At 44.6% G+C, this 26,291-nt stretch overlaps 2 protein-coding genes across 6 annotated transcripts in view; one reads left to right on the forward strand and one right to left on the reverse strand.

The window, feature by feature from the left end:
* The window catches only part of SMPD3 (sphingomyelin phosphodiesterase 3), a 351,886-nt gene that overhangs the window by 204,474 nt on the left and 121,121 nt on the right, over nucleotides 1-26,291 (forward strand). The gene's annotated exons all lie outside the window — the stretch shown is intronic.
* Nucleotides 15,704-26,291, reverse strand: part of LOC310712183 (receptor-interacting serine/threonine-protein kinase 2-like) — a 31,462-nt gene continuing 20,874 nt past the window's right edge. For all 5 annotated transcript variants that reach the window (XM_083515022.1, XM_083515019.1, XM_083515020.1 and 2 more), the window contains 7 exons: nucleotides 25,176-25,337; nucleotides 23,809-23,894; nucleotides 22,569-22,637; nucleotides 21,120-21,282; nucleotides 18,211-18,423; nucleotides 16,609-17,803; nucleotides 15,704-16,139 (listed from right to left, as the gene is read on the reverse strand). In XM_083515022.1, coding sequence (XP_083371148.1) covers nucleotides 17,505-17,803; nucleotides 18,211-18,423; nucleotides 21,120-21,282; nucleotides 22,569-22,637; nucleotides 23,809-23,894; nucleotides 25,176-25,337 — 992 coding nt within the window. In that variant the 3' untranslated portion in view covers nucleotides 15,704-16,139; nucleotides 16,609-17,504. The remainder of the gene's footprint in view (nucleotides 16,140-16,608; nucleotides 17,804-18,210; nucleotides 18,424-21,119; nucleotides 21,283-22,568; nucleotides 22,638-23,808; nucleotides 23,895-25,175; nucleotides 25,338-26,291) is intronic.

Genomic DNA, 26,291 nt, shown 5'->3' on the forward strand with positions numbered 1-26,291 from the left:
AGAGGAGCGTTCAGGGTAAAGCGGCTGCAATTCGGGGTCAGCGTGGCACCAGGCATATTCCAGAATCTAATGGACTCTCTCCTTAAAGGGATTCCTGGCGTCACCCCCTTCTTCGATGATGTGTTGATTGCCGGGCCCACACCAGAGGAGTTTGAGGACCGCCTCCGCACCGTTCTGCACCGTTTCCAGGCGGCGGGTCTCAAGGTGAAGCGGGAAAAATGTCTACTAGGAGTGCCTCAGGTGGACTTTCTGGGATTTATGGTGGACGCAGAAGGGGTCCACCCGACTGGGGACAAGGTACGGGCCATTTGTGATGCCCCAGCGCCCAAGAGCAAGACTGAACTTCAGGCCTTCTTGGGACTATTGAACTTTTACCATTCCTTCCTTCCCCATAAGGCGGCGGTAGCGGAGCCCCTACACAGACTCCTGGACAAGCGGGCCCCTTGGGTGTGGGGCCAGCGCCAGGAGGCCGCATTCCAGGCAGTCAAGGACTTGCTTGTCTCAAACTCTGTCTTGGCACACTTTGATGAGAGGCTGCCGGTGGTGCTAGCATGCGACGCCTCACCCTATGGCATTGGCGCTGTCCTGGGGCACCAACTCCCGGATGGAAGAGAGGTACCGGTGGCGTACTTTTCCCAGACACTCAACGCAACCGAGCGGAACTACTCGCAAATCGACAAGGAGGGTCTGGCAATCGTGAAGGGAGTAAAAAAATTCCATGATTTCTTGTACGGGCGGCCCTTCACCGTGGTGACTGACCACAAGCCGTTGCTTGGCTTGTTTGCTCCCGAAAAGCAGACCCCCCAAGTGCTGTCTCCTCGCGTCCTCAGGTGGTCAATTTTCCTTGCCAGCTACCAGTATGCACTGATTCACCGACCTGGGAAGGCGATGGGCCATGCGGACGCCCTCAGCAGGCTACCACTACCGGAAACAGGCCCCGACCCAGCACCTGCACAAGAGGTTATGAGCCTGGAGCTGCTTCCCGACCGCCCCATTCAGGCACAAGAAGTTGCACACCATTCCAAGAAAGATAGGGTCATCTCCCGGGTCCTGGACTGGGTGTGGAGGGGATGGCCCAGCAACAGCCCCGGGCCAGAATTCGCCGGCTACACAACCCGCAAACATGAACTGTCGGCCCACAAGGGGTGCCTGTTATGGGGAAGCAGAGTCGTTGTTCCCCAGCCCCTCCGCAAAAGGGTCCTCACAGCCCTACACGAGACACATCCAGGGGTAGTAAGAATGAAGGCCCTTGCCAGGAGTTATGTGTGGTGGCCGGGGATCGATGGAGAGATAGAGGCCTGGGTCAAACACTGCCAGGCCTGCCAAGAATCCCGCCCAGATCCCCCAAGGGCCCCAGTCCAGTCCTGGGAGTCCGCCCGAGCACCATGGTCACGCCTGCATGTGGATTTCGCTGGCCCCTTTCAGGGGAAAACATTCTTCATAGTGGTGGACTCCTACACCAAATGGCTGGAAGTCGCACTGGTACCGTCCACTTCCACGTCCGCAGCCATCCGGGTACTACGCAGGCTGTTTGCAACCCATGGGCTCCCTGACACTCTCGTCTCAGACAACGGGACTGCATTTACGTCAGGAGAATTCCAAACCTTCACAGCGCAGAACGCCATCCGCCACATCCGTTCGGCGCCATTCCACCCTGCCACCAATGGCCAAGCAGAACGCATGGTGCGGACCACCAAGGACACCCTCCGCCGCATGACGCAAGGGGACTGGGAGTACCGCCTTGCCACATTCCTTCTAGCACAGCACAGCACCCCCAGCTCAACGACTGGCCGGAGCCCCGCTGAACTACTAATGGGTCGGCGCCTTGCAATCAGATTGGACCGCCTTCACCCCGATAGAGCTCAGGATGAGGTAGTGGTGGGGGAAGGCAGGAACCCCCGGACCTTCGAGGCCCAGGACCCAGTGTACGCAAAGAATTTTGGGGCAGGCCCAGCATGGGTACCCGCCACAGTCACCAGGGTCACTGGCCCAGTGTCGTACGAGGTGCTAACGGATGGAGGGCAATGCTGGCGTCGCCACTGCGACCAGATACGGCGACGATTCCCGGGAGAAACCCAGGAGGAGGACAGGTCAGAGGAGCCCCAAGGGAACAGCGGGGCAGTGAGGCCCATAGAGCAGGAGGGGCCAGCAGGAGAGGCAGAATCAGTAAATACAGAGAGGACCCGTGAGGCCGAAAGGACACCGGAACCAGAACCACGCCTGAGCGAGCCGGTTGCACCAGACCAAACAGCCCCATCACAGCCAGCATCCTTGGAACATGAGCCAGAACCTGGAGCCCGGACCAGGGAACACCCCAGGCCGCAACGCACACGTAGGCCGCCGGCATACCTTGAGGACTATGAATGCGACCTCCCGGGCAGGACTGGAACTTAGAGGGGAGGGGTGTTATGTACTGAGTTGAATAGGATCCAAACCGAAGCAGTCTGATTGGTCCTAGAACAATAGGATCCAAATTGCAGCAGTCTGATTAGTCCTAGAACAATGCAGCAGTATGATTGGTTGGCAGGAACCACCCAATCCTGCTCCAGATATAAGTGAATCCACAACCTGATTGGCTTACAGTAGAATTCCGGAATTAGCCAATCATGTGCAGCCCATTGTGTAAATAATGTATATAAAGCAGATACTGTGAGGGGACTTTCATTCATTCCTCCTCACCACTATGAGCTGAATAAAGAGCATGAAATCACTTTGCGACTCTGAGTATATTTCAGTAAGCAATATTGTTTCTCTCCCTTTAATACATGTATCTCTTCTTCATTTACTCCATGTCCTGAGCCTCAGACTGACAAATCAATTAAAGCTTAAGGCTGCCATCCTAGGCACACTTATCTGGAAGTAGGTCCCATTGAATGCAACGGTATTTACTTCTGAATAAACTTGGATGGGATTGCAGTCAACGTATGTAAAACGGCCACCCCAGGCAGTCAATAAATATAAACAATACAATAATAAATCAATAATGTAATGAACACGGTGACCATTCACAATGTAATAACAACAAAATGCACTGTGTGAATATTAAAACGAAAAACAAGGTATCCTCATCAGCATCCCTTCCCCAAGAAGCTGACAATCTAAAATTCACCACAGGAAACAACAGAAAGTAAGAGCAGGGGCAAACAGGAAAGTAGTAAGCAGTTTACTATATGTCTCTAAGCTTAGCTACACACAATAGGACAAGAGAACAGGTTTGGGGACACCCTTGGGCAGCATGCCTTCAGTGGCACTGCCTTTCTGAGTGGCTCAGAGCCAGCCCTGCCATTAGAAAGAGTGAGGCCTGGAGTAGCACAGTGCTCAAGGACAGAGCACTGTGTGCTACTTAACCTGGGTCACTCGCTGGATCATCACCTTGTCGTGGTGAATGGACTTGCACGTTCCTATGACCCTTGTGAGTGAAGCCATCGGGAATCTCATACTCCCAGCAGGGTCACCCAAGGTGGTAAGGTCAAAGGGAAGGAGCTAGACAAAGAATGATCCAAGAAGTCCTCAAGGGCAGAACAGGCAGATGATAACAAGCGGTATGTTGCAACAGCTGTGAAGGTGGATGAAGGCTGCAGCAGATAAGAATCTACCGGTTGTCGTGACTACTCATGCCATCGGGACAGAGCCTCACTGTGAAGACTGTGTATTGGTCAGCGTGCACTGATCTACACACATAAAATAAATTCATGCACAGGCATCTTCCAGAAACCCACCCCAAACCCCCAAAGTCCCATGGCGATCAGTAAATTGTAATGGGGGGAGGATCATTAAATCTGGAAGCCCCTAGTATGAACCGGCACATAGGCGGTGGATACAGATTCAGTCATTCTGACTCAAGAAACAAGGCAGTTGAGCAGCTTGGCAGCTGTATCCATGAGTGAGCAGCCCTTTTTAGGATCCATTCTACTCACCTCCAAAAGGGGGAGGGGCTAGAAAAGGTGCCCTACGCAAGGGAGAAACGTGCTAAGAGGAAGGCATGCTTGGCAAATTCACACCATGATCAGCTCCCACCCAGAAACTAATGTCCCCACTGTGGAAGGACATGTGGATCCAGAATTGGCCTCCACAGTCACTTATGGACTCATTGTTAAAACTGTGTTTATGGAAGACAATCTTACTCAGCTATGAGTGATCGCCAAAGAAGAAGAAGACGTAACCTGACCTGCAACCCCTAAGCTAGTCTGCTGCCCTCAGGTGCCATGGAAGACACTGCCTCATCACTAGCATTGAAAGTGCTTGGCTTCTGAACAAGGAATGGGGTGCCATCTTGCCCTTTGCCAAGCCCAGGCATCAAGTATCTTGGTCAGGATCTAAAACACACTTGTTCTGTTTTAAGCAACAGGAGACAAAGTTTCAGTGGCACCATGGACAGTTCCCTGTGCATTTCAGACTGGAGACTCCTTTAAAGCAAAACTTAGATGTTGTTTCAGCAGTAGTCATCCTCATTTTATGCTGAATTTTTGTTTTAATGATACTGTTTGCTTTTATGTTGCAGACTGCCAAGAGATTTTAATATATATATTAAATGCTTTATACATACTTATAAATAAATAAAACATGATTTACAAATATGTGTTAAGTGGTTTTAACAAATTATTTTTATTGGTGTTTCAATTATCTCATTTTTACCTTTTTTACTTTATATTCTATTGTTTTACTATAATTTGTTATATTTTATTGTATTTGTATTATGGGCATTGAGCACCAATTGGTGGAAAGCTAGGGTACAAAGTTAGCAAACAAATGAGCAGGAATCAACATACCAACTACAATGGTACCTCTGGTTGTGAATGGGATCCGTTCCGGAGGCCTGTTCGCAACCTGAAAAGAGTGCAACATGAAGTGCTGTATCTGCGCAGGTGCACGGCGAAATTTGGTGCTTGTGCGCATGCACGAAGCATGATTTAGTGCTTCTGCGCATGTGCGAGCAGCGAAACCCAGAAGTAGCCCTTTCCAGTACTTCTGGGTCGCCTCGGGATGCAACCTGAAAAGACATAACCTGAAGCATCCGTAACATGAGGTATGACTGTACTTGCTGGACACCGAGCTGAGTGGCAGTGAAGACTTGAGAAGCCTAGATGAATTATCCAGAGTTTATTATCCAGCCCTCACCAGCTCCAATCCTAAAGTTACAGACTAGGACAGTGGCCCTTTTAAAGAACAGATATTTCAACAGAAGCAGGGCTAATAGGAGGTACCTGGCCAGCATCCTTAATCAGTCCTCAGAAGCAGCTATCTGTGACAGAGTTCATGCCACCACTTGTCCAGTGGCCTGGATTTTGGCAGTACCTACCTACCTACTTGGACTGGACTACCGGATGTGACACAGCACTAGTCTAGACTTGCTGTGACCTGTCCCTGCTGTTTAAGGTGCAATACTTCTGTGGACCCCAGTCTATGAGAAGACAGGACCTTCAGTTACCTCAATTCCTTTATATTTAGTTATTTAGTAATATCAGTTCGTTACCTCATCTTCACCACAGTAGTCCTAGGGTGGGGTACATTTATTTATTACAGCATATTAAATAACATTAAAACATCACTTAGAACTGTAGTTAAAATGCAGTGATTACTACAGTCCAGAACAAGATGGAAGGGGGAAAAGAAAATCAAACCAGATTTTGGCATCCTTGGTTCAAATCTTCCAAAGCAGTTTAAAAATTAACTATTGCATTATCAAAGGAGGGAGAACAGTCAAAAGAAATCCTCTTTCATGATATATGTCAGAACCATAAGCAGGCAATTCCAACAAACATGGTTATCTTGTGCACAGTTTAAACGCAACTGGGAGTGACATTCCATTGTAAAGAAAAACGACCTATGCAAAGGAGAAGGCCCATTCATCCCAAAATGACATCTTAAGGCAAATAAAGTAATAATCTTTACCCAAATAAGCAACAATAAAACTGGGCAGGTTTATATCCGCAATAAAGAGCTTTCCAAGTTAGAGAAAAAACTGTTTAAAGAAAAATTGTTCAGAGGAGGTAAAAGGAACTGAAGAAGCAGAGAAGTATGCTTGCTATGAACAAAAATTATTTTGTTTATATTGTACATTTCCTGAAGCCTGTTTTTAAAGAAAGGGGCACTGCCAACCTTTAAATCTAGTTTAATATTCTGCAGTGATGGAAAGGTTAAAGAAGAGTAGACTATTAGATCATTACAACAATGAAGACAACAGGGAGTATTTTGGCAGCTTTAGATACTGGTAGTTTATTGTGGAAGGAGTGTTTGTGCCTGGTTCCTACTCCTCCTGTTCCTCTCCATGGTTTTGCTTGACCATTGACTGCTGTATAAAATCCTCTGTAAGAGGTTTAATAAACTCCCAGTTCTTTCAAAACAGCCTGACTCTCCTCTTCCATTTTGACTGTAGCCAAGGTTAATTCTACTCAGAGTTAACCCATTGAAATTAATGGGCACGATGAACTTAACTCCATTAATTTCACTGGGTATACAGTAAAATCCCAGAGTTCCAGTGATTAGAAATAATAGTCCATTCCCTGAGAGTTAAAATCAAAGAGACATGAGACAAAAAGGAAAAGAGATTGGGAGGGAGAAAGAAAAAAACTAATTCAAGCACTAGCTCCTGAAATCCTTAAGTTGTTTTTTTTTTTCTGGCAGGAAGTGAGACCCTCAGAGGATTTGGCTCTTGCAGTGTTTTGCTTTGCAGTGCACACTGGCAAACATCTGAACTCTCACCACCGACCCTGCCTGCTTGCTTGCTACCTGCTTAACCCACACAGCCAGTTAGGGTGACAGGGAGAGCAAATAGCACTGCTGCCAGGATACAATGATTTTTTTTTAAGAAAAAGGAAGCAGTGTAAAGGAGAAAAGCTCAGTGGCCAGACTGTGAGGCGGACCAGAATGCATCTCATCTGTGGCCCCCTCAAACCTGACAGAACCAGCATATGCACCCAAATGTTACAGTTACGCATAGTCGCCACAGGCTACAGGTTAGTTTGTTCTCAGGCAGCTCCAGTTGTATCCTATTGCCTAATGGCAGGTCAAGCAAGTTTGTCAAGTTGTGGGAAAGATTCTGAAAATGATTAACGGTAAGTAGGAAATGGGTGGGTTTGCAGTGAAGTAGTTGGTTCCTTGGTGTGTTCAGATGCCTTTCCTTGCCCCAAGGGGCTGGGCAACATCATTGCCTGCAGTCGGTGACATTTTCAGGTCCAGCCAGTTGACACCAGGTCTGCCAGGGCTGTGGCAACTGGGTCCTTATGTGGGGTGCAGTGCCAGCTAATAGGGTTGTTTATGTTGTTGGTTATTTCCTACCTCATTTTTTAAAAATAAAAATAAAAACCTTCTTTTAAGGTGGGTTACAGATAATGTGTTGAAGCCAGACTGATTTTGTTGAACTTTTTGGTTTCCTCACCCCTGAACCAATCCACATGCCACACGGCTATCACATGTTAGTGACTGTGCTGTATGCCAGCCACTCCTTCAACCTGGGGAATTGCACTTGTCCTATCAGCCAGTCCTCAGGGCTGTGGCTGCTGTTGCTGAATGTCAGTTTGGCTCTCCTTCACCCATGACCTGATTGTGGACGAGGAGGCCAATCTGGTCTGTATCACTGCAACCTAGGTGGGTGAGACCCCCCCCCAGGCCACAGGCAGGAAAGTATGGAGAGCCAGGGACGGGACCCAGCAGGACATGCCTGGATGGAATGGGGATCCCTGTGGAAGCTGATGCCTGCATGGCCACAGCCCCCTGCCCCCCCCCCCATGCTACACCCCTCATGCAAGTTGAGGTTCCCCATCTCTGTCGAAAAGTCATGTGTGAACATGACCTATATAGAATAATCTCATAAAGATGTGGTGTGCTTGAAGATTGGCATGACTTGTTGGCTTATCCCAACTGCTCCCATTGAACTTTGCGCAATCCAGGCAGCTGAATAAATATTTGGCACTTCCTAAGATTTGGCACCACAAGGAGAAAGAGCCAATTGCTTCACTATGCCTGAGGCTGGCTTCACCACAAATCCCAGAAGAGATTTTTGTTGCTGCAACAAATGTTTGTAACAGTGAAACAAGAACCTCAGCATCGGAAGAGACTTAACCGGATTACAACATGGTTGTGGGTTTTTTTATACAGCAGCCTTCTTTCTCAAAGGCCTCAAGAGATGTTAAAACTCAGTTGATGTAACTTTTGGCACTGTGGCATGTTCCTGTTGGGTAGGAAAGTGTGTTTGATACCCTCACTTCTCAAATCAGTGGCAATGCGGTCTCTCAATGCTGCATTAACAGCTTTTATGAGTAAGGAGCTGTATGGAAATGATTGATACCTTTGTAACCCAAGGTAACTGATTGACAGTGTCATCTTCCAGCCTGAACTGCTACTCAGGGTAACAAAGGTGTCCCTTTTTGCATTGCTCACTATGGAATGATGGTGGCAAAATCATGTTGATGAGCTGTAAGTCAATGGACAAGCATATGCTTTGTATAATAATAATAATAATAAGGCGATAAAACATTAAAACTTCCCTAAACGGGAACCCTAAAAGGGTTGCCTTCAGATGTCTTCTAAAAGTCAGATACAGTGGTACCTCGGGTTAAGAACTTAATTCGTGCGATTTCTGTTCTCATCCTGAAGCAAAGTTCTTAACCCGAGGTACTGTTTCTGGGTTAGCAGAGTCTGTAACCTGAAGCGTCTGTATCCTGAAGCGCCTGTAACCCGAGGTACCACTGTAGTTATTTCATTGACATATGGGAGCGCATTCCACAGGGCGGGCGCCACTACAGAGAAGGCCCTGTGCCTGGTTGGCTCTACCATTAGGTAAAGAGAGGCAGTGGATGTTGTGGGGGCTGGGAGCAGTGGTAGACAGAGCTGAGTGTGCCCTGTGCCCTGCCCTGTGTCCCTTAAACTGGTGCAGTGGAGGATGATGCCCATTAAGATAGTTGGAATTAAGATTGAATTCCCAATCACATCCCAAGAGGGGCTGGCTTCCCCCATCAGGGCAGCATCGGATTTAAAGGACAGCAAAATGCCACTCTCTGTGTCTCTTTGTTCCCGTCTGTCATCCCCAGCTCACTTGGAGTTCTGCCCCTCTGTCTCCTTCTTGTTTGCTAACCAACTCCAAGACCCTCCCCTCCAGCCTATGCCATTCAAAGCTGAAACACTAAGCCTGGCCTTTGCCTCTGCCCAACAACATCCAGCAAAGAAGGGGCATGTATTCGGCCAAAGTAGGAAATCTTCCTTGCTTACAAGGAAGATTCAGAACGCAAACCACACTCAGGCTCGCTTTTAACAACAAGCAATTCCACCTGCAACCGCCTGCCATATCTCTGAAGTGCAGGAGGCTGCCACACTTTCCATGGTTCAGTTATTGCCTCTGCCATGAGTTGGCTTGATGGTGTCAGGTGAGGCTGCTCTTCTCAGCCTCATCTTCTCCGCCTGCAATATGGAGATAACAATATTGATCTACCAACGCGGGTGGCGCTGTGGGTAAAACCTCAGCGCCTAGGACTTGCCGATCGTATGGTCGGCGGTTCGAATCCCCGCGGCGGGGTGAGCTCCCGTCGTTCGGTCCCAGCTCCTGCCCACCTAGCAGTTCGAAAGCACCCCTAAGTGCAAGTAGATAAATAGGTACCGCTTTCTAGTGGGAAGGTAAACGGCGTTTCCGTGTGCTGTGCTGGTGCTGGCTCGCCAGAGCAGCTTCGTCACGCTGGCCACGTGACCCGGAAGTGTCCTCGGACAGCGCTGGCCCCCGGCCTCTTAAGCGAGATGGGCGCGCAACCCCAGAGTTGGACACGACTGGCCCGTACGGGCAGGGGTACCTTTACCTTTACCTTTTTACCTTACATGGAGTGCTCTCAGGATTCCAACAAGATAATGCAAACTGTGCATTAAACTTCCAAAAGCTTTTTAAAAATAAATATGCTACATAAATGCTTAATTTATGTGCAGTGACACTTTGGTGGGAGATGTTCAGGCCCTTACTCAGCTGAATGCAATGAAGGGCTTTTGTTCAGCAACATCTGGAAGGCCAAAGTTTTCCCACACCTGGTCTAAAACTATCAGACTGCACCACTGTTCCTGTACAGATGGAACCAAGCCCAGCTCACAGTCATCCCTTGCTACCTTTGCCTGACTCTCAACTGGGGGAAAGTACATTCACCCTTTCACTGCCTGCATGACAGATGGAGCACAACAGAATCTACACAGGCTGAATTTCTAATGCACTTCAAGATAGCATGTCAGACTCAAGCAAGTGTTTCATTGACCTTGCGGACTTAACCTAAAACTGGAGAGCAGGTCTGTTTGTGACAGAGTAGAACTACATATTTGGATCAGAAGTTGTGTAGCTAACAGATGTTCTGCTCTAAGGGATTTGAACAAGTTGGTGCAACAGCAGAAGCAGTAATTGGTTTGGGCCTTGTGGCTGTGTCCTCCTTTCTTTTCAGTGGAGGTTTTTATGCCCAAACAGAGCAATCTATGGGACTTCTGGTTTTGGCTGTTGACTTCAACAAGATGTGGACTTCACAGACAGATGTTTCATAACAGGCCATGTTGCCAGAGAACTGTTGGCAGCTCTTCATGCTACAGTACAGTGGATCTCTCTCTCCCCCCCCCCCATAGAGAGAGCAGGATTTTGTACTGTGCTTTCTTTAATATCCCTCTTTACAATCTTGCACATTATAATTAAAATTGCATGAGTGGTATATATACTTGAATACCAAACAATACTGTACATTATGTGGCATTGGATGGAAGTGGTTACTCCAAGTGGTAGTCAGGGCTAAAAACTGGGGGGGGGGGCAGGAATAATGGGGGAGAGCTGGGAGGGTCAAGTCCCTTCCCTGAATTTTCAGTTTTTTGGTGTGTGTGTTTTTTAAAAAGTTTATAGCCTTATAGTTTATTTTATTTTATTTCCTAAATTTTTATAAGGAGATACGCAGGTAAGATCACTCCCACTAATAGCAAATTCAGGTGCTTGAGTGTCAACAGGGTTATAGCCAAAATGGGGCCAGTGGGAGATAACAGGCTACAGTTGGACAAATCACAAGATTTGTAGAAGTACAAAACCCTAAAATGGGGAAAACCCCTATGCAGTAGCTCAGTGAAGACTGAGGACACCCAATAGCTACAGACTCCTGTGTGTCAGGAAAGAAAAATGGAAAGCTTGAGGGTTGGGTGAGGAGGAGAGATGGAGAGGAGGTTGCCCTGCTTGTGAAGTGAGGATATACTGTACTACAAATTTTTGTTGTTGTGGGTCCACTTGCTCTTCCCAATTGCTTACTATATCTTCAATTGCTTACCTATATATTCCTTCTAGCATACCATTTGGAGTGCAAAAACACTAGAAAAACCAAGAAGTCTGAAATCCTTATTTTAAAATCATGCAAAATGTAAAATTGTATCTTACTAATATTTAAGTACATTTATTTTACTTAAATGATATATTCTGCATTTGCATTCTGGTTGTTCAGTGGCAATTCCCAGCCTCCTTAGTTCCCCTCACTACAAAGTTGTGGCTTTTGGAGGAAGAGGAGCAATTTTGAATCTGGAATATGAAAGCAGTTAAAAAAGAAAACCCTTCCCTGCTACCTGGTTGCCCATTCCCCCCCCCCCAAAAAAGGAAAAACCAGGGGGAAGTTACATGGATGCCTGCCCTTCAGTTCCAAGTCCTTAAAGTTAGTGACAAATTGTTATAGGACTAAGAGCAGAGCATGTCAGCTGTATTTGCCTCTTGTAATTCTAGATCCTGCTTGTGTTTGTTCAGAGGTTCTCATTCATAGCAGCCACTCCCAACATCCCTACTTCTAGTAGAAGATGCCTCCATGATTATGCAATTTGTGTAAGCGTGTTAAAAATCTCTCCTACCTTTGCTTAGCGGGAAATGACCGCCCATTCATTTCATGTTCATGCAAAAGGCAAAGAGTGGGCAAAGTGTTTCTTGCAGCAGCTTGAGAAGTTCCATCTCAACAGAAACATGTAGGTTATGGTTTTGGCACTAGTGTGATGATGCCTAGTTGTCCTGAGGGAATTTAGAAGCAGAACATGGGGCAAATTGTTGAGCAAGGGGAAAGATATTAAGCATCCATTCTGCCATATAGCACTGATCCAGCGATAGTGGGTGCTCTGATGCACATGTAGAGCTCCCCCTGCCTGTAAGTAGGACTGCTCATTTTTTAATCCATTGATCCCACAGTACAGTGGTGCCCCGCAAGACGAATGCCTCGCAAGACGGAAAACCCGCTAGACGAAAGGGTTTTCCGTTTTTGAGCTGCTTCGCAAGACGATTTTCCCTATGGGCTTGCTTTGCAAGACGAAAACGTCTTGCAAGTGTTCCGATTTTTTTCCGCTTTCCCCCGCCTTTTTCTAATCCGCTAAGCTGCTAATAGCCTTTTAGCCGCTAATCTGCTAATCCTTTAATAGCCGCTAAGCCTTTAATAGCTGCTAAGCCTTTAATAGCCGCTAAACCGCTAACAGCGCTAATCCGCTAAGATGCTAATAGGGTTGCTTCGCAAGACGAAAAAACCGCTAGACGAAGAGGCTCGCGGAACGGATTAATTTTGTCTTGCGAGGCACCACTGTACTTTGCAGCTTTGCAGTACTTTGCAGCTTTGGGCACACTAATCTATCTAGGGAGCTCCCTCTGTCTGCAAATAGGATTGTGGATTTAGGCATCTATTTATGCATAAGAGCCTGCTGGATCTGGCCCATCTAGTCCAGCATCCTGTTCTCACAGTAGCCAACCAGATGCTTGTAGGAAACCGGCAAGCTGGATACGAGCGCAAGAACACTCTCTCTTCCTGTGGTTCCCAGCAACTGGCATTCAGAAGCATTGCTGCCTTCAACTGCCTGTTGTGGCGAGTAGTGATTGATAGCTCTCTCCTCCATGAATCTGTCTAATCTTTTTTAAAAGCCATTCAAGTTGGTGGCGACTGCTGCTCCCTGTGGAAGTGAGTTCCATAGTTTAACTGAGCACTGTGTTACAGCATCGGTCCAGCAATAACTTGCCACCTGGGTGCTCTGGTGTTTTATGTGCTGCTTCCAATGCCTGCAAGTAGGATTGCTTAAAATTTCTAATACAGAGCCTCTGCTTCAATGCAGCTGGTGCGAATTTTTGCCAAGTGGTGCTAATACAGTGGTACCTCAGGTTAAGAACTTAATTCATTCCGGAGGTCCGTTCTTAACCTGAAACTGTTCTTAACCTGAAGCACCACTTTAGCTAATGGGGCCTCTCGCTGCTGCTGCACCGCTGCTGCACAATTTCTGTTCTCATCCTGAAGCAAAGTTCTTAACCCGAGGTACTATTTTTGGGTTAGCAGAGTCTGTAACCTGAAGCGTATGTAACCTGAGGTACCACTGTATTCACTTGCTGAATATTAAGGTTTGGGGCAGTTGTTAAAGGCAGGAGTCCCACTAGGGGAGAAAAAAGGTGAAAAGACTGACACTTACATTTCAACAGAGCCAGCTAATCATTACACAGCTCTGCTGTTTCTTCCCTGGATCATTTGTAAGCAGGTCTCTGGAGCAGGGTGTTGGGCTGCGCTTGGCTTGCCTCTGAAAAATTACAGCTGTTTTCAAATGTAAAGGAAAAGGGGGGGGCGGGCATTCACAATTTCTTTCATTAGTCTGGAGAAGGGTCATAGCTCAGTGGCAGTTTCTGCTTTGCGTGCAGAAGGTCGCAGGTTCAATCCCCAGCACAGCCACGTGAAAAATGTTTATTAGGATTATTTGCTGATATTTAATTTTACATGTTTAGATTGCTGGCTCCCTGATCAGAACCGTTGAACCTGGGACGTTCTGTGCTGCGCTATGAATTATGTCCCCCGGCAATATATGTTTACTTCAACAATTATTGGGGGGGCATAGCTGGTAGCAGAGCAGATATTTTGCATGCAGAAGGTCCCAGATTCAACCCCTGCATCTCCAACAGGTTGGGACAGGAAAGGCTGAAATCTTGGAAGAACAGTTGATAGACTTGGTATAAGGCAACTTCCTGTGTTGATGCATTTGCTGTGGAAAGTTGGTGTGTGTATTTTTTTTATGCTTTATTATTCATTTTCCATATATATATATATATATATATATATATATATATATACACACACACACACACACACACACACACACAGCACCTAGTCATCTTCACTGTCATCAATCCAGTAAAAATATCACAAAAGATACATGCAATTTCAACTATGTGCTTTCTACATGAGCCCATGCCTTCCCATCCTCTCCATGTTTCCTTTATATTAAACATCTTGCTTTGATTTGTCATTATTAATTTATAAAAATTCTTTTTATGATTTCGATATCATTTTCCATCATATATATTATTTACAGAAATCATTCAAAGGCAACTACCATGTTTAAGTTACAGCTATTTTTCAAATAGTTTTTGAAATTATCCCATTCTAGAATGAACTCTTGTCTGGGTTTATCTCTGATTATTTCCAAAAGGGGGGCTAATTCTGCATATTTTGTCAATTTGAGTAACCATTCCACTCTGGTAAGGAGTTTGTCATTTTTCCAATATGTCGCAATGAGCACTCTTGCGGCTGCGGTTGCATATAAAAATAATTTTCTTATACCCTTGGGGATGTCAATGCCTGTAATACCCAGAAGAAAGGTGGTGTGTGTATTTTAACAACAATGTTCATGAAGATCTCATGTTATAATCTCTGCTGAAAAACTAAGCCTGTTGTTATTACTATTGTTATTCATTACATTTGTTGCTTGCTTCATAAAACGTTTGGAAGCAAATTACCTTTAAAGAAAGAGTTAAACTAAGGAAAGTTGGAAAGAGCCTTTTATGCAGGGATTAACTGACTTTTGGGACATGGACTTAAGCCTGGAGGAGATTGAAGTTTTGGGGGCCTTTGGAATTGGAGGAATTTTGAAATATACCCGGAAATACTTCATGGACTGTAGCTTTAACTATGGAAATTTAGTTGATCTGTTCAGAAGGAAGAAAAGGTTGGACAGGCTGGAGTTTCCCCGAGATTTGCTCTTTAGCATTAAAGCAAATGAAGAAGATCTGCAGAAGGGACTTGAAAAAGAGTTAAGAGCCTCGGACATAAGATCGCCAGGTTGATGGACTTTATGGAATTGACGGAAAGGACTGGCAGAATCCGAAACCTGGGAGAGGAGATGGTGGAAGAAGGTTGGAAAATTTAAAGTTTATATATAGACTTATGGTAAAACTAATGAGTGATAGAAAAATGGTGGAATGATTTTTTTTCTTATTTTTTATGGGCTTAACAGAAATGTTATAAGGAGTTAAGTACATATAAGTATTTTAGTTTTAATGGAAAATAAGGTTAAAAAAATACGTTATTTACAATATCACAGAAAATGGAGAAAGATGGAAAGGATTTGCTGAAACAATTTATAGAAGTGGAACACAAAAAGGGAGGTGTGAGGAGGTCGAGGAAACAAGGGAATGAAAAATAGAGTATGGAAAAGAGACAATGTATGTTTTTTAAATTGTTTTTGTTTTGTTCTATTCAGGGTTAAGGATAGGGAGTGGGGTTTGTTTAGCCTAGTTTAATGTGTTTAGTTTTGAGTTTAGGTTGTGTTTTGTATTGTTTATATATTGTATTGTATTGTTTTTTCTTTTTGTTTTTTTCCTTTGTTTTTTCCTTTGTTTTTTCTTTCTTGCTTGCATTTCTCTCTTTTTTTGCAATCTATAAAAGTAATAAATATTATTTACTAAAAAAGAAAGAAAGAGTTAAACTACAGTTTAAACAGCAGTTTTATCACATGTTTATTCAGTTAATGCATGATTTTAAATCATTCATGCTGCATGATGTTTATCTGCTTACACATATTTTTGTGGTCAAACAATAAGGCTTATTTATGAGTCGTTTCCTAACACAATCTTACATAAGATGGCCTCAATTTTTATTTTTTTACAAAAGGCACAAGCCATCCATTAAAAGTTCAGAAGGTTTCTTCTCTCTGTCCACACATATGTATTTTTAAAAAGTAATCATCCCAAGTCTGGCTCCAATTTCACAAATCAAAGAATGGGTTCTAGTCACTTTTGTGCCAACCTGTTACCTTTCTTCACACTGGGCATAGCGACACTCATTTATCCATGTGGGATCCTCTGGAAAGCTATTTTAATTCATCTTTGCGTGCATATTTTTACACGCTCAGCTACTGCTTGTTTCAAAAACTGCCTGTTTTTAGTTACAGATAGGTAGCCGTTTTGGTCTGCCATAGTCAAAATAAAAAAGTTCCTTCCAGTAGCACCTTAAAGACCAACTAAGTTAGTTCTTGGTATGAGCTTTCGTGTGCATGCACACTTCATTACCAAACTTAAAACCATGGAGAGACCTGGTCTGAACAAAGACATTGGATTCTTATCTCATTATACATGACTAGGCCATTTTTCACCTTCTCACCCCTTGCCTTTTCCTGCAAGACCTATTGCAGTCGTCGTCAACAGGCTCATCTCAGCTATCTGCCAATCACCCATTCCCACCACCCTTCTGAGTAATACCCCTCCCCACCTTCTCACTATATAGAAGGATCTGGCAACTTCTGTTTCAGTGTATCTGAAGAAGTGTGCATGCACACGAATGCTCATACCAAGAACTAACTTAGTTGGTCTTTAAGGTGCTACTGGAAGGAACTTTTTTATTTTGCCTGATTTTTGTTAATAATAGCATATTGTACACCATTCTGGAATTTACTGAAAGGTAGTAGAGAGTAATTGTTTCAAATAATTTAAATAATTGTATATAAACCTGCCTATCTTTGGTAGCAGGTTGATCCAGGTGCCTACATATGCCTTCCTTCCTCACCATCCTCTGGGCCTCTGCACACAGCCAAATACACAACATCCCCTGCTGATATCAGAAGACACAGCTGGCAACAGAATGCTAACTGTCTTCACACTGGCATGTTCAAAAGCATCACTTCAGAAGTTCTCCACATTCACGCCACCTAAATTTCAGGGGCAGGCACCAAAAATAATTTGTTCAAGAACACTTGAGCAAAATGCCTCACTGACTGCTTGAAAGCCTACCTCAAACTCCGCCATTAATGAAATTTTGTTTTAAATAAGGTGCCTGCTGTGGTGATGGCTTAGTTGTATTTAATTCTGCTCACTCTGGCAGCCTTTTCTCTCTGCTTCACAGGGGCAGCTCTGCCCTTAAATGCCCTTTCCTTTTTAAACATTATTTGACAAGTTTCAGCAATCTGCTCTCAGACGACAGAAAAACAAGGGGTCCTGTGGTCTGTCCTCTTCGAGTAAGGAGCTCAAGAGCCAAAATTGACCAGCCACACCATCATTCCATCACTGGGTGACTGTATTAAAAGGATGCAGCTGCTACTGCTTCAGGCAGCGGGTGGCTTGACCTTTTCATCCAGCTCATGCTTCTTCTTTCAGAAGAGAACGTTCTCTGAGCAGAAGTCATGCTACACTCTAATCCATGACGCAGGGTAACGATGGCGCAAAGGAACAAGGCCGCTGCAAATCATCAGTTCGCAGACTTTTTTCCTTTTTAACTAACTCTCCAAAATGCTGGGAGATAAATCATTTAATTTACTGTGTTTGCCTGGATGCTTCGCAGAAAAGGGCTGCACTTGCTGGCTGACAGAACAGCCACCACAGTCTGGGCTGCCTTCTCCCCAAGGCCAAGGCAAGTGTCGAGCAAAGCACGGGCCCGGCCAGTCAAGGTGGGGAACGAAGTGATCATTTCGTAGTCCGTCCTGGACAAGAGCTGCTGGGAACGCAGAACGTCTAGGAGGTGGTTCAAGCGCCCTTCCGTCATGCATCTCAAGATAGTTTCTCGCCCGCAGGCTAGGATAGAGCAGTTTCCCTCTTTGCAGTAAGGACCTGGGCCCACAGAAAAAAAATATTTTTTTCATCAAATACAAAAGTAATAGCCAAGCCATTTGTAGCCCCACTAACACCCCCCACCTCTAAATGCTGTGGGAGGTTTCCTAACTAAACCTAACGGGCTATACTTTATTTATGACTCCTCTGCTCCCAACCAACGCCACTTCATACAACTCTGTGAAGTGGGTTAGGCTGAGAAGCAGTGACCAGCCCAAGGTGACCTTCCTTACTGAGTGAGGATTTCAATGCTGGGCTCAGGGGTTCTTGTTTGACACCCTAACCACTACACCACACTGGCTCCATACAGTTACAAAGCACAGTAAGTTAGTACCGTATTCCAAGTGGTGGTAGCGTATCTCCCCCGACCCCCAAAATGCAGGACCCCTTTCATTTTTAAATCTCACCTGTTACTGGGTTTTCAAGCCCATTGTTCCGAAGGTTGTTGCACGGAGGGCTGTCATCAGGTGCTTGCACTAGTTGCGGCAGCCGCGGTTGCCAGCCCTCTGACTCTTTGCAAAATGTGGAAGGACTTTTTACAAGTAGGCTTGAATCGGGAGTAAGGAAAGGGGAAGAGGAATGTGAAGGACTTGACTCTCTGCTGCCACAGAAGAGATGACCTACAGAAATACCAAATATATATAAATATATAGTGTGAGTTGTGAATCAGGGAGGGAATAATGGACAGTGCATGAGTTTTATGTACAGAAACAGAAGCCACTAGATACGTTAACTGTTTGTTGCTGTGATGGGGCGACAGGGTGTGTGTGTGTGGGGGGGGGATTCTGAGGCTGGTTCTCTCCCCACCCATGCTGGCTGTTTGGAATTAGGCCCAGGTGTACTGCAGGAGGGTAAGACTTGGAAGAACAGAGGCATGGAGTGGGGTTGTTTCTGCTATATAAGCCACAGAGAAAAATTGAGAAAGAGAGAAGAATGACACACTGTAGAGTATGCTGCAGTGGGTTTTTATTGGGCGTATTTGGTACCTAATAGGAAGCTGCCTTATTATCCAGTCGGACCACTGAGCAACCTAGCTCAGTATTATCTATACTTACAGAATTGAGTTTGCTGTTAGTATATGTGCTTTATATGGTCCTGTGGAAGGACAAGGAACTACACGGAATACCACTGCCCTGTTCCTAGACTACCACAAATGTTTTAGCCAGCCCCTGGGCTTTCAAAAAAATATGTCTGCAGGTACTGCTAATGCATTTTCACCCATTTTCACAGCAATAAGGACTAGAAACTTGCCTTTAATTTTTTTTATTTTTATTTTTAAATTAAGCTGGTATTCTCAGGAAGTGAAATTATGCACTTAATACCAATCTTTGTGCTCCTCTGTGGAAAGTAACTCAGTTTAAGGTCCTCAGTGGCAATATATTTATTTTTTTGAGCTCTATAAGAACAACATCATGACTTTGGTTCCCAAAACCATTTCTGTCATATTAATAGTGTGGAAGAAATGTTCCACCTCAGAATAAAAGCTGCTTGGCACATTTTCTATTCACACCCTTAAGATCTGTGACGCGTATGGAATGTCTGCAGATGCTTTGGGCAAGCTTTGTGAAGTTTCCTGGATGCATTTTTTTTTTTTGCACATTTACAAAAAATGAGCTTCTTTGCCTGTTTCCCAGGCACTTCCCTACTTGTCTTAAAAACAGAGTAGAAATCAGATGGGAAGTGACTCTAAGGTGACCTTCAAACTTTAGACTTGTTTGTTCAGACTTGTTTTGCATCCTGCTGAAATGTTGGGATCCTGTCAGGAAAACAGTGCAGTAGGACAAAGCCAGGCAGATTCCAGTTACACCTGGCTTTTGCCTGTGTATCTAGACCTTGATTGGGTTTGCTCATGCCAACAGACACTTCTTTCTCAGATCAACAGAGCCAACTAAAGAGCAGATGTCAGTATTAGGAAGGATGTATTAGGCAGGTTGCAGCCATCCTTGTGAGTTACAGCTACATAGGAGGTGCTGCTTTAGTACTTGACCTGTGCTCTCAAATTGTTTTTGGAAATGCATCTAACTGCAAGTCTACCAATGGGGCTGGGAAGCAGAAGACATGCCCCCACTGCGACAGATGTAGCTCTCCAATTGTGCTTTGAATGCAGCTATTTTGTTTGCCAAGGTGGACCAGGAGATCTGGGGCTCCTCCACACTGACATTTAAGGTGGATAGGAAGCTTCCTGTATCTCCATTAATCCTCCATTGTCCATATGGTGTTCCCTTCCAAATCCCTGATTTCCCACACTTTCCCCTCCCTCAATCTGGATTTTCCCATACCAGGGAAACTCCGAAAAGGAGAGAGACAAACAGGGATTTGAACAGGACAAGGTACAATTTATAGAACTTTGGAATAGTGAGGTGGTAGGGGTTAGTTATAGCCCTTTCTTGGTAATTTTATGAGTTTTGTTTATGATTATTCTTCAGGCATACATCTTTTTATTCTACTTGAATCTGAATCTTGGATCCTATTTCAACCTTTACCTCTTTTTTTCCTTATTTTGCTTATGATTAAGTGCTAGATGGTGTTATAATACAAACTTCATTTGGTGTGTCTATATGCACATCTTACTATTTACTACGATTTGTTTGTTAAGGATATTGGTGATAATGTGTGCTTGATTTTAAAATGATAAGTGGAAAAAGGGCATGCTTCTTAAGAAATAAGATCCCTGCCCCGCTCCCATCAGCTCAGCTGGGTGCTGGGACTAATGCCCAGTGAGTGTCTCCCCTCCTGTAACAGGCATTGCACATCATGTGAATTCATTATGTAACAATATCAAAGAGTTGGACACCACAATTCGATTATTTTCCTTTTTCCTATTCCTTTTTTTAAAATCAAGGAATGGGAATGGGGCTGATTCTGAGCAGGACTACAGCAAGAGTAAAGGGTTAAAGCCCCCTCTCCAGACTCTCTCTCACATTGTGTTTTTTGTGTTGTATGTTATGAAGAGGTATATAAATTCTAAAAAAACAAATAAGAATAAACAAAATTTTAGTACCAATTTCTCCCGACACTATTCACATTTCTGTATGCAGTTTGGACTGATATAAACATTATTTTATTTTATTTTCTGGCAAGCCATTCCCTGTGACATAATGCATTGTTGTGTTACTTTCATTACGGAATGCATTTTTTGTACATAGTTTTTGGCTGGAGAACTACATCACAAAACTTGTAGTTTTGTTTCAGTTTGCATGTTGATCTGAGAAGTGTGAATTGAGGTAGCTTCTCGTTAAAATGCAAACAAAGCTGAATTTCTCCCCCCATCCCTACCCATACGTATGGTAGATTTAGGAGTTCATAAAAATGCTACCTCTTTCTAGCGCTCTGTTTTGAGTAGTGTTGCTGGCCAAGTCTGTCTGGCTGCTGTGCTTCCCTGTCCTTCCTGCACCACGCTCAAGGTGAAGGTCAGACAAGCTATGCGATTTTAGAGTAACTTCCTTGTTGAGCCTGTTGTTGTTCTGAGGACAGACAACCTGTGACAAACAAGAAACAGTAAATCTACTTTGGATAATAATATTAGTAAATGCACTGGCTTTCGACATCAGAACCCAGAGCACTGCATAAATTAAAGACAGAATAAATAAAATAGTTATAGCTTAGATCCAGACTTCTCTCCCACAGATTGGAGGAGGTGGTGCCTTTTGCTGATTCCAGCCTTCCCTCTGCAGCCTTCCATGGGCAGGAGGATCCTTTCAATCCACAGAAGGTGGAGTCTGACTCCATCTAATCCCATTTTTGTAGCTTCTAGTAACTCAGAGACCATCAAAAGGGTCTCTGCAGAATCACAAGGAATGGGAAGGCTGTCCTCCTCAACCATTTTTTTTTAAAAATAAAACAAATGTGGCAATTACAAACTTCAAAACATTGTTTCCTAAGCATCACGTCCAACGGAGCTTCCAAGTGGACGGGCAGAGGAGGAAAGTGCAGTGAAGTTGTTTGAGAAGCCTAAGGTTTTCTCATTTTAAAGAAAAATCTGCTTTGTGGTTTTGTGACATATTGAAATCAGCAGAAGTAATGTTAAAGTGAGTGGTAGACACACAACAGTGCACCTCCCAGAAATTTGCTAAGATGAGTAAGAATAAAAATAAAACATTATGCTGGAAGTACTGATCCCCCAGGGGTGGTTATAGCACATGTATGAACCAACCCTCATAGAATGACTGGCTTACAATAATTTGGAGCTAATTAACAACTTACTTTAAACAATATGGTATTGTTTATTATAACCTTACTAAATCTAGATAGATTCTAGTAACATGTTATGCAGATAACATATGACTCTCCCACCCTATTTTCCTTATTATTTTTAACACTGTCTTAGCTTTAAAAAGAAAGAAAAAGAATACATGTATTACAAAACATTATCGTGGATATAGAATATAGACTAGGGTGCCATTGAAAGATAAGTAGGGAAGTCTTTATTTACTATGATAAGATGATGGGTGGATGTAATATGTTTTATGTAATTTGAAAAATGTGTAAAAATAAAGTGGGGAAAACCCCATTCCCTTTCCATCCTTGCACAATGACACCCAGGTCAGAGACAGCCCACATTAGTAGCCTGCTCAAAATACTGCAACACATCTGGAAACCGACACTTTGACCCTTCTACAAAATGGCCAACCTCTGACATCTCCAAGTAGGGCTGGAAAAGGCCCTTGTCTGAAACCCAGGAAAGCCTCTACCAGTCAGCGCAGGCAACAACAAACTAGATAGACCACTTGGTCTGGTGTAGTATTGAGCCGCTTCCAATGCTCACCTCTAAGTTGCACGCATGTGTTTTAAGTGCATGAGAAACTGGACCTTTGGCAGAATCTATTGCACAGTCCTGGAAGAGAGGAATACGGCATGAAACAGAGTTAAGAGGAAGTGAGGGTACATCACATTAATTCTGGAAAAGCCCCCCCCTGGAATTGCTTAATACTAAATATCTCAACGTTCCCTGCTTTCATCGGATTAACTGCTGCTCTTAGTTTCATAACCAGTGTCTTTGTCAGTATAGGTAAGTTTTCTGAAAAGCTCATCCAAATTTGTTTACATTTTTGGAGAAGCAAACCTCTTCTTCCTTGCTTATATATTCCCAGTGCTCTAAGCCATCGGGGATGTTTGCCCTGGAACTCATTGAACAACCTGCTAGTCATGTGCAACAGAGAGAGCCTGGAGATTTGGGATCACCTTTCTCAATAGTACTGGGTGTTCTTTTTTGAGGCATTCAGGTGCACGAAGGGTATCTGAACGGCACTGTTACCTCATAGTATACCTGCCAATTTGCTTAACCATACTTCCGGTTAGTTTGGGCATTTTAAAAAACCCAACATGCTACAGAGAGTACACATGCATAACTCTCCCACTGAAATCAATGGGACTTCATACTTTATTCCAATTCCCCTCCCCATTTCCAGGGACGCGGACTTATAAAAAATATTGGGGGGCCCCGGGAAAGCTCATGAATAATAAATAAGCTCATGAATATGCAAATAAAGTGGTGCCTCCTCCTCGTGAGCGAATAGGGGAGAGCGTGCTGCGCCTATTAATCAGCTCCGAAGGAAATTGGGTAGAGCTTTTGCTCGGGAGGGAGGGCAGGAGGCATGCAGCCCGACCCTGTGCATTTTGGGCTGGGGGAGGGGCGGCGATGGCGCTCTGCTGGAGGGGCGCCGGAGATTATTGGGGGGGGCAGAGCCCCCCCAAACGAATTTTTGAGGGGGCTCGGGCCCCCTCAAGCCCCATGGAGTCGGCGCCTATGCCCATTTCTATTTTCCTCCAACAGTCAGCTCAGCGATTCCTGCCTGCCAAGCATGCTCAGTATTTATTCAGTTGGTTTTAGGAGGAAGTCTACCTGATAGTTTATTTCTTTATTTTTATTTTTTTACAGTTTTGCATACCTCAGAATTCCATAGAGTCTGGTGATGGTATTTTACTTAGGTGTGAGTAGTTTTCGTTTGGCTACAAAGGGGCCATTATTGGGAGAAACGATATCACTATTTCTACAAATGACTCACCTTTGCTTGAATCAAGTTGTATATTGAGTCGGAAATCATCTCCTTCCTAAATGTGCCAAGAATTTCCCGTAGAAGTATTGAACATTCTGTAGAAGAAAAAACAAATGAAACAGCATTTATGTGCCTGTAGGCAAATCTTTGTACTATCACAGGTCAGAACCAGTTGCTGGCTTACATCTCCTCCTCCTCTCTCCCCCCCCCCATATGCTAGCATTTAAGAGACCAAAAACCCCTTGACATGTAACCTTTGCTCACATAGGTGCTGCAGCATCTGAGCTGGCTTCCAATTACGCAGTCTTGCACCCAGACGTCTTGTAGAAACACCATATTTACACACCGTGCAGCAGACAGATTATCAGCTGGGGTTCAATTTGGAACTCACATAACCCTTGTTTTAAAACAGCTGCCCTGATTGTCAGTTCATTTCCAGGCCATATTCAATTCATGTTGGTGTTTGAAGTCCTAAATAGCTGAGACCACAAATTCCTAAAAAGATCACCTCCTCCCCATAGACCCTCTGACAAACAAAGCCATAGCCAGAGGCAAGCCTTTCAGGGTAAGGGCTCATCCAGGCTTCCTTCTTTGCTGTGCTTTTAGCAGTGCCGGATTTACGTATAAGCTAAACAAGCTATAGCTTAGGGCCCCACTCTACTGGGGGCCCCCAAAAAATGTAAAGGAAAAGAAACGATGTACATTTCCAAAATATAAGAGAAAAAACAAATAAAATAAAACCTACATATATCAACAGTGTTTTGTGTTGTGTAGGCACCAATTTGTTATGTGCAAATGGCTTTAGATACCTATTAGGTCCATAAATTACAATATAGCATATATTCAACACAAAAAACAGTGACAATTTGCTGTTGACAAAGGACAGCTGGACATATAAAGGGCCCCATTACCTTCAGTAGTTTAGGGCCTCATCAAACCTAAATCTGGCCTTGGCTTTTAGGCATAGGTTTGTACTTTAAAGCTCTGTGTGCAAGTGCTTCTTCTTTTTCCCCCCTGCCCAGGACTTTCCCTGCCAAAACCCACTCTTTACTGCTGAAAAGAATTGCATGGGAAACCCAAACTGCTGTTTGTTCCAACTCAGAATTAAAGAGCAGGTTTTCCTTGGGAAAGTCGCAGGGCAAAAAGAAAAAGTGCTCATACATAGACTGGGAAAATGTGGGCCTGTGCTTATAAAGTGCAGGGAAACAGATGAGCTCTCCGTGAGACAGAGAACAACTGAGGTAAAGAGCAGAATCAACAAGGTTTATGCTTTATTGCTGTCTCTGCTTTTCCTCAGCTGACACACTCATTTTCAGATCTGACCTATGAAATGGTAGCCCGATGGTTTGCCAGTGATGAGCAACAATAGATGTTACCTGTAGCATGTGGTCTGTAGCTGGGCTCTTGGTGCCAGCAGAGAGCCATGAGCTGTAGCAGCTTGTTGCTATGTGGCAGACTGTTTAGTATGAACTCTGGTTCAATCCCAGGGCGCAAGCCACTGCAGACTCCTGTCACAGCTTCCATCAAAGACTTCTTGCCTGAAGTAGGAAAAGAATTTGTGTGTGTGTGTGCGCGCACAAAACTTATATCAACAGTCTGTAATTTGCATGGCAAATCAGTTCACTCTCAGGTAGGATCAAATTTCCATGTAACCAAAGAAAGCAAGAAAACAAAAGCCACAAGAGGGCAGTATATACCTAAAAGTAACTGTAGTTACCGTATTTTTCGCTCCATAGGGCGCACCTGACCATAGGGCGCACCTAGTTTTTAGAGGAGGAAAATACGGAAAAAAATATTCTGAATCAAATGTTGCACTAAACTATTTAAAGGAGCAAAGCGGGCGGCTCCTGTCCGCTTTGCTGTTTTAAACTGAGCCTCAGAGGAGGGTAGGAAGGGGAACCATGGCTTATCTAAGTCCAGTTAATAATGCTGAGCCTGACTTATGGCCATCGAGATTAGCCTGGCCGTCTCAGTGGAAATCTGGGGAGGCTGGGGTGGACTTTCAGTGGTCAAAGTGTGGTTGTGTCTTCCTGCCCGGCATCTATTTCCTGCCCTCTTTCCCTCCTGCACCCCCGCACCCTGCTTCGAGGGAAGGAAGCAGAGCCATGGATCCTCTGCTCGCAACTGCAGTGGATTCCCTCCACTTTGAAGCAGGAAAGTGGGAGAGAAGCTGCTTACAGGAGTGTAAGCTGCTCCCCTCCCACATTGCCGCTTCAAAGGGAGCCCAGGAGGAGGGAATCCGCAGCAGCCGCAAGCAGTGGAGGATCCATGGTCCCTTTCCTTCCCTCCTCCGTAGTTGCTTTGAAGCAGGAAAGTGGGAGAGGAGCTGCTTACACGAGTGTAAGCTGCTTCCCTCCCACTTTCCTGCTTCAAAGGGAGCCCAGGAGGAGGGAATCTGCTGCATTTGCCAGCAGAGGATCCATGGTCCCCTTCCTTCCCTTCTCCGTAGTTGCTTTGAAGGAGGAAAGTGGGAGAGGAGCTGCTTACACGAG

This window comes from Podarcis liolepis, assembly GCF_965112155.1.
Source record: "Podarcis liolepis genome assembly, chromosome: 7".
Classification (NCBI taxonomy): Eukaryota; Metazoa; Chordata; class Lepidosauria; order Squamata; family Lacertidae; genus Podarcis; species Podarcis liolepis.